The following is an 8,364-nucleotide window of genomic DNA, read 5'->3' as shown; positions in this document are numbered from 1 at the left end:
TTAATTATAATTCAAATTGAATGATTATTTTGTTACGAAAATATTATTTTCTAATCTATTTATAGGCAATACATATATCAATTATAATCGCAAATTAAGTTATTTTACATTAAATGACTTATATAATGGTCATCTCATTTATTATCATAAATGATGAATTAAATAAGTCATTATTACTTTTGATTTAGAATTAAATGAGAATAAAACCAGAGATACTATTTTATTTGACCTTTAGGATTTAATGGATGTCACACTCAGATATAAATAGTGACTTCCGAATTTTGGTCTCCAACATTCCAAAGCCACATCCGTAACTCCTTTTTCATAAAAGAAATTGCGATGCAACTCTATCAGGGATACAAAAGGTTTTCAAAGAACAAGGGAATGATCTGAATTTGCACGAATTCTAAAAGTTCAAACTTACGATGTTGTTTCAGTTGGTTATTGTTACAAGAATGAATCTAATCTATACGTGTCTAAGGACTAGAATAGATTAAATATTATTTAAGTAATTTATTTCTAATATTGGTATTTGATTAAATTAGTTTTGGAAAAATTTAAATTGTTGACTCAATTTATATATTATGACTATTCTTTTTGAATATATTCTTTTTATATTTTTTAATATAAATTTTTTCTTTTTGATTTTTAAGTTTATTTTCTTTCTTGGATATATGTATCACCTTTTTTTTTCTCATTTTATATTTTAGATTAGTAATGTAATTATTTAAAAAAATATATCTAAAAAAAATAAATATTAAAACATCACTATTTAAAAAAAAAAAAGAAAAGATACGTGAAAAAAAGAAAACAAAAAATTAAAACATCACTATTAGAAAAAAACTGTTATTTGTGTACGAATGGGCTGGGATTGAGGAATATATATGGATATAAAAAATAAAAAATTATTGCATAATTGTAGAATAAAAAATAATCATATATATAAAATAAAATAATTATAACAAAAAAATAATTAATATACGTAATTTAAATATTTTTAATAACCGGTAACATAGAGTTTAATAAAATATAATTCATATATTTTTTATTTATGTATATGTATATAATTATTATAATTTTTGGAAATTACACATGAATTCTTTTTTTTTTTCTCAAATAAATTTATTCTAATTATATTATAATTAGCTCATGAATAATGCATTATTATATTAATTTAAGAAAATATTTTTATTATAATTATATCAAATTAATATTTAATGCGTTATTAAACTACTTATCAATCATCTATATTTTTAATCATTCTAATTATATCAATTGATATAGTTATAATTCTCATTCAAGTGCAATAATTTTATTAGGAGATATTTGAATTTTGATGCACACATTAATAATAACTCATTTAATTTGATATCAATTAGTGGATAATAATAATAATAATAATAATAATAATAATAATAATAATAATAATAATAATAAAGGTCTACACAGTACATGCATTATATTTTAAAAAGGTAAAATATATTTTAAAAAAATTAGCGTATTAGTAATCAATTGTAATTAATATCAATATCAATAATTAATTCTTATAATTATTTTTGTACTACTAAAGGTTACATATAGTATTTTTTTTAAGAATAAAAAAGGTTGTGATTCATAACATTTTCGTAAAGTTATATCGTATGAACATAAGATTAATTAGATAACAAATTAAATTTTAATTAATATGTTTTATTTTTTGTTCATATTTTTTTGGGTAAAAAACATAAACAAGCCAAGGGTAGAACAATTTGACACAAATAAGCCAAAGCAAAATCTGATTCATCAATCAACCAAAGCACATTTAAATGTAGTTCGAACCTACCTGCTTCGAACTCACTTTTCATGTAATTCGAATCTACATAGTTCGAATTAAACATTGATACCCAAAACCACATAATTTGAATTCAGCTGATTCGAATTACGCATAAACATGTAATTGGAATCAGGGTGATTCGAATTACACTCACACACGCTGCACATAGTAATTCGAATTGGCCAGATTCGAATTACTCATGATTTAATTCTGTCCATTCTTTTATTAAAAAATTAATAATTGATTAAAAAAATTAATAATTTAAAAATAAAAAAAATATATTTTATTTCATGCATTAAAAAAAGCTAACAAAATATTTAATTACGAGACTTCTTTAAAATATTAATGAGTTATCAATTCGAATTCATACAATACTCTTTTACTAATTTTTAATAGCTCATGAATATTTTTTTATAATTTTTTTAATAAATTTATTTAAATTATACCACAAAAAAATATTTTATTCTATATAAAATAATTTAAAAAAATGGCTTAAAAGATGTTAGGAGTACTATAAAAATTTGTAATGTCCTAATGACTTAGGACATTAAAAAAATACTCTACATAGTCAATAATAATTTAAAAATTAAAATAAATATAGTTATAACCCGTATTTACCTAAAATACTAGAATATTACAAACTTTTATAGTATTCCTAATATTTTTTAAGCCATTTTTAAAAAATTATTTTGCATAGAAAATGACTTAAAATGACTTTGGTTAATTGATAAATCAGATTTTGCTTTGGCTTATTTGTGTCAAATTGTTCTGCCCTTGACTTGTTTACATTTTTTACCCTATTTTTTATTACTTATTTTACTTTTTATATCTACAGTAAATATTGAATGTAAAAAAGAAAAAAAATATTGAATGTTTTATATTTTATTTATTTAGAGTCATAATTAAATTTAATATAATTATAACAAGTATCTAAATTAATAATAATATGATACTATAATTTTAAGTTGTATAATATAATAAAAAAATATAGTAATTTATGTATACTTTCTATATAACAATAATATTATATATATTTATATATCTCCTCTTTTATCTCTTTCCTAAAAACATTGGCATATAATTAATATCGATAACATATATATTGAGTAAGTATCTCTATTGAATTAATCATAAAGGTTAATAAAATATAATGGCATAAATTTCACCTAATTGTAGCAAGTATATAGTGAATTGTTACAATTATTTATCATCTAGAAAATTCGTACCAGATATTCTTCTATTTATTATTTTTCATACCTAAGGCTACTAACTACGATTCTATCAACAATATTACTTATGGTAGATTATGTAATGAAAAAGTTTGAAAAATAAAGGCAAGAATTATAAGGATATGGAAAGTCCCATCCAAATTTGACAAGAACAAGACGACTTACATAGAAATGATTCTCATGGATGATAAGGTAGGTTGATTATTTTTCATAATTCTTTCAAGCGATGCTAGGTCCCTTTTATAAATATTTTTTGTTCATATTTTAAGTTTATTTGATAAGTAAACCCTTGCACGAATCAAAAACAGTGCGATTTTATAGATTTATAAGTGCTAATAGCCTTTATATTTAATTTGTTTCATAGTGTGATAATAGTCAATATATTTATTGGTGGATTTAACTATTACTATATTATTTATGATCATATTCAATATATATGTTTAATTTATTGAAGAAAGTAGATTATTAAAATCGATTAATAACTATTTTAGAGTTAATCTAATTAACACTAAATTAAAAAAAATATAACTTATTATTTTTTTATTAATCAAATTATTATAATTCAAATTAATTTTAAAAAAATAATTTAAAATTATAATTTCAAATCTTATTACGTGCATGACACGAATAATTATACTTGTTTATTTAAAGACTAATTAGTTGGATGCCAAAATCTTTAGGACTTAATTTTCATTTACTCACTTAATACCCAAAAAAAAAAAAACATTTATTTGGATCCTGTGCTTCTTTTTTCTGACACTCTTGTTCTTCTTCACTACTCACTGAGTCATCATTGATCAGGTTGAAGCTATCACATTCTCCCGTTCGCAGATCGAAATCTAAAAGATCCCATCTTTCACGAACCTGAATCCCATCCATTCTCGTTTCCAATGCCAAATGCCTGGAAAAGAGACAAACCCACGAGGCTACTCTCCCCAAAGTTCCTCTTTTTACTCTTCTCCTCCACACTCATCCTCATCTTCATCTTCCTCTCCTCTTCTCGCCCCTCCAATCCTAACCCTAACCCTAACTACTTCGCCCTCAACAATCGCCTCTCCTTCCATGCAATCTCCCCCTTTGACTGCTTCAATTCCCCACAGTCCCACCCTGTTATCGCTAGCACCGTCGAAGGGGTTCGCTACCCATTCCTCTTCTCACTCTCCGATTTTGGAACCCTTCCCGATAAGCCCCACAAGAACATCGTCAGGATCCTCAAAGGTAAGCCCTTTCGGAAGCCCGACATATCCGTGACGGTTCAGGACATTCTGGAGAAGGCCAAGACCGAAGGGAGAGACGGCTTTTTCGTCGACGTGGGTGCCAATGTCGGCATGGCCACCTTCGCCGCTTCGGCTATGGGCTTCCCGGTCTTGGCCTTCGAGCCCATCTTTGAGAACTTGCAGAAGATCTGTGAAGGGATTTTCTTCAACAGGGTGACCAATTTGGTTACATTGTTTGAGGCTGCCGCTTCTGATCGGCTTGGTAACGTTACGGTTCACAAGGTGCTATTTTATTTTTAAATGTAATTTTGTTGCTTGAATTCAATTTTGGTTCCTGTATTTGGCGTTGATTTATTTGTTTATTTGTTTACTTGAGCTATAATTGTTGAAGGCTGATACTAATATAATAGCTCAGAAAATAATCCTTTAGGTGTAGGGTTAATTTTGGAGAGTAGAGTAGGAAATTGCAGCTAATGAGGATAATGTAAGAGCTCAATTGTGTCACATTTACTCTCTAAAAGTGTAAAGTAATTAGAGTGGTTAATGTATATCAGGAGTTAGTTTGAGCTTAGTAACTACACTAATTACTAATGGAAATTGAAAATGCAACTGTGAAGTTTTACATGTTAATCCTATGTCATATGTAATCATAATTAATGGTGATGTCTCAGGGTTGCTTCTAGTTTAGTCATAGGAAGCAATGAGTGATATTTCAGTTATAGTCATTAGTTTATGTTGAAATAGATTGGGAGTTCTGATGAGATCAAATTTTCTTTTACTTGATTCATCAGTTGGTTGGTAGGCTGGACAACAGTGCTATCTCTGCCACAGGTGCAAAGTTGGCATTCAAGTCCAATGAAGAGGTTGCAATTCAAGTAAGGACTGTTCCTCTTGATGAAGTGATTCCGGAATTGGAGCGAGTGCTTCTGCTTAAAATAGATGTCCAAGGCTGGGAATATCATGTCCTCAAAGGAGCAACAAAGTTGCTCTCAAGAAAGGGAAGCCAAGCACCATATCTCATATATGAGGAAGACGAGCGTTTGTTAGAGGCCAGCAATAGCACTTCCAAAGAGATCCGAGACTTCCTAAGTAGTGTGGGTTATAATGATTGCACCAAGCATGACACGGATGCACACTGCACCAAGAAGGATGTAAGATGATTGATTGTGTAATTTTTAGCTTTCAGATTTGCAGTAGCACCTTGATGGAAAACCAAGTCATTGCTCTTGTTCTGGAAAAGCTACTTCTTGAATGGTGAATTTGATTAGAGATGCTGATGGAAAGAAGTTAAGATGGGAGGCAAAACTACGCCGCCAACGGCAAACTCGGTAGTTACTTGATATCACACGGAAGTATATCTATCTGTAGAAATTGGGAGGGAATATGTTCTAGACATGAAATTCACTTGTGATTCTTGTGTACATTAATATATCTGTGGGTGTCTTTGAGGCTTGTATCCTAGTTTTTAATTGTAAGCACTGAGAAGTGATTTCCAGCTACAATTTTTTTTTTTTAAATAGAAATTCAAATTTTCATTGAAATCTATTTATAAAAGGTTCATACATCAGTCCATGAAAAGGATTTAAAAATTAAAATTCATGATATCGTTTTTGGTGTCATAAAACAATATGGACGTATAAATTATAGAGTGAACCTATCATCTGTAGCAGCTAACAGAACAGAATCTATATACATAGGTATTGTGTACGTTATACAATACACCTTCTATGATGGTAAATACAATTGATCAATATCAATGGAAACTGAAAGTATCCACATATGTTCCAACAAGACTCCAGAATATTATTGAACGAAATTTATCTTCTTGGTCAACATTGAATGAATTCTTTAGCTTCAATTTGTGTGCAATTTGAATCAACAGAGAGCAATGTGCAGGAGTAACAGGAACTCTTAATATCTGCAATACAAACACCAATATTCTTATCTTCAGAAGCCTTTTTACAAGGACCATACTCACCATAGGATTTCTATGGTTTCCGAGGCATCCTAACTTTAAAAACATTTACATTTAGTAAATTTTAGAACTCTTTTGTTCTATGGTGTCATGATCAAATAACCATTTTGTGCAGGCATAGATGCTACATATACAAAAATTCTGTTGATAAATAACATGTTTTACATTTTCACAAGTGCCATGTAACTTGTGGGTAGTGGCAAACCAATTTGGTAACTACAGCTTTGTGGTAATAAATACAGAATATGGGATTGATACCTGAGGATCTAATCACACAGCTAGCTCTTTAGGATTCTTTTGGACCACTAGTTTTTGAAGGTCCAGCTCTTTCCACCATAACATCATAAAGCTGCTTCCCATTCTGCTTGTCATACACAATAAATCATCAAGAAACAGTAAACATGAAGAAAATGTTGAATCTGAAAGTAAATATAAAATTTAAGTAGCTGGAAATGATTTCCTATATTTATTATACTTACAAAGATTATTGGGAAGAAATGAATTTGTCCCTCAGGCTTTGTTTGTGTCTCCTTGAAGTAGACTAAAATAGGGAAGTTAGGCCACCAGAATTCCCAATTAACAAATGTTGAGTACCTGAACAGCATATAAAAGCAGGGTTTTCATTCATGCTACTGCTCTGAAACTCCAATTAGTATATACAATAAATTTGATTCTTACTTCCAGCGGTTTTTTCCTCCCACAAATGCATTTTCTCCTGATTCCTCAAGCTGGTCACCTATCCTTACTTCCTAAACCATAAATTTTCTCTCACTCATATATACATAATTAAAACTACAAAATCAAAAAGCATCAACAATACATTTAGATGAAGACAAGATCACAGAAATAATATGCAGATTAAGTTATATATTATGATTATATTGACTAAAAATGAATAGCTATTTGATTTTGACAGAAGCGAGAGGCGAGAAGGCAACAAACCAGAGCCTCATCATCAAAGACGAATCTCACTCTAGTGGCCTGAGGGAAAGACAAATAATAAAAGAAAAAGTCAGCTGCCAAAAATGGAATGGAAAAGATGATACATATTGTAGTAATCAGAGTGGTAAAAAAGCAGCTAAGAAAATGATACAGCTTCTTTGAAACAAAGTACTTATATCGTTATGCAAATTTGCGAGACCCTCTTTATTACACCACCATTTACTGATAAATAATAGTTACCTGAACCAAGAGAAGCAATCCAAGAAGGCCAACAGGAACTGCAGGTACCAAATTCTCTGTATAGGCCAACCCACCAGCAACTCCTGATAGTACAATTTTGAGTCAAACAGTAATCTAGGGAGAAATTGAATTGGCTCATTTAAGTAATGGTAAAAGTAGTTTGCAAGATATGCTTCCATTTCATTCCTCTAGATTTTAATCCACCTTGCTTTCAAGAACATATGCACATTCAACTCATTATGCCATGCCAATTTCCACCATAAAATTATGTGCTTAAAACACATACAAATAAAGAATGAGAAGAAGTAACAAGTATCTACCAAGTAGCACAATTGGAATCCTATAATCTGGTTCTGGAACCACTGTTTCTCTGGTCCTACTCTTCACCCTCCTTCCAAGCTGTCAACGAAAGAAAATTCACCACAGACCACAGCTAGAATTCAATAGTTCATGTTATCTCAATTACATGCAAGAAAATTAACATAAGAGCCATAGAAGGGTGAAGCAGTAACCAGTGAGTTAACAACTAAACGGTTTCCATGGTTGTTAATAGCTATTTGTGTCCCACAGAAACTTGGATTACACAAAACTTGTCCGCCAAATGAAGTCCTGAAAGCACTCAACTTTCCAATCTCTTCCCTCCTCCCTGAAACAAACACATAAGACATTTACTGAAAAGGGAAATGAAATCTTGAAAAACAAACCAGGGATTATGCTTACTATGGATCGGAAAAAAGCTGTGTAGGGACAACAGAGTGCTCGCCATTTGTTTGTGTTTCTCAAAACCGAAGTGTAGCAACAAGAGGAGTGTGTATAAAGTGGGGGTGAAGTGTGATTACCGTTATGCCCACCATTTTGTGCATCAAAGTTGTCGTCTTTGGAGGTAAATCAGGTAATTGGAACATGCCCAAGGGCATTGAAGGAATAAAGGAATAAACTTTTACCTTA

The 8,364-nt window shown here is 29.9% G+C and overlaps 2 protein-coding genes across 2 annotated transcripts; one reads left to right on the top strand and one right to left on the bottom strand.

The window, feature by feature from the left end:
• The first annotated feature begins 3,760 nt into the window (after positions 1–3,760).
• On the top strand, positions 3,761–5,800 carry LOC107630428 (uncharacterized). Its single transcript, XM_016333546.3, has 2 exons — positions 3,761–4,541; positions 5,051–5,800. The coding sequence occupies exons 1-2, from the start codon at positions 3,933–3,935 to the stop codon at positions 5,417–5,419; spliced, it is 978 nt and encodes a 325-aa protein (XP_016189032.1). The 5' UTR covers positions 3,761–3,932; the 3' UTR covers positions 5,420–5,800.
• Positions 5,801–5,866: 66 nt separating this feature from the next.
• Positions 5,867–8,345, bottom strand: LOC107630430 (uncharacterized). The gene is made up of 9 exons (XM_016333548.3): positions 8,137–8,345; positions 7,929–8,062; positions 7,737–7,815; positions 7,417–7,499; positions 7,177–7,215; positions 6,913–6,983; positions 6,714–6,828; positions 6,493–6,595; positions 5,867–6,177 (listed from the first exon to the last, which is right to left on the bottom strand). The coding sequence occupies exons 1-8, from the start codon at positions 8,180–8,182 to the stop codon at positions 6,521–6,523; spliced, it is 642 nt and encodes a 213-aa protein (XP_016189034.1). The 5' UTR covers positions 8,183–8,345; the 3' UTR covers positions 5,867–6,177; positions 6,493–6,520.
• Between the last annotated feature and the right edge of the window lie 19 nt (positions 8,346–8,364).

The sequence above is a fragment of the Arachis ipaensis genome, chromosome B3 (genome assembly GCF_059453495.1).
Source record: "Arachis ipaensis isolate K30076 ecotype BB chromosome B3, ASM5945349v1, whole genome shotgun sequence".
In the NCBI taxonomy this organism is placed as follows: Eukaryota; Viridiplantae; Streptophyta; class Magnoliopsida; order Fabales; family Fabaceae; genus Arachis; species Arachis ipaensis.
Note: the sequence above shows the minus strand (reverse complement) of the source record. Positions and strands in the feature narration are given on the sequence as shown.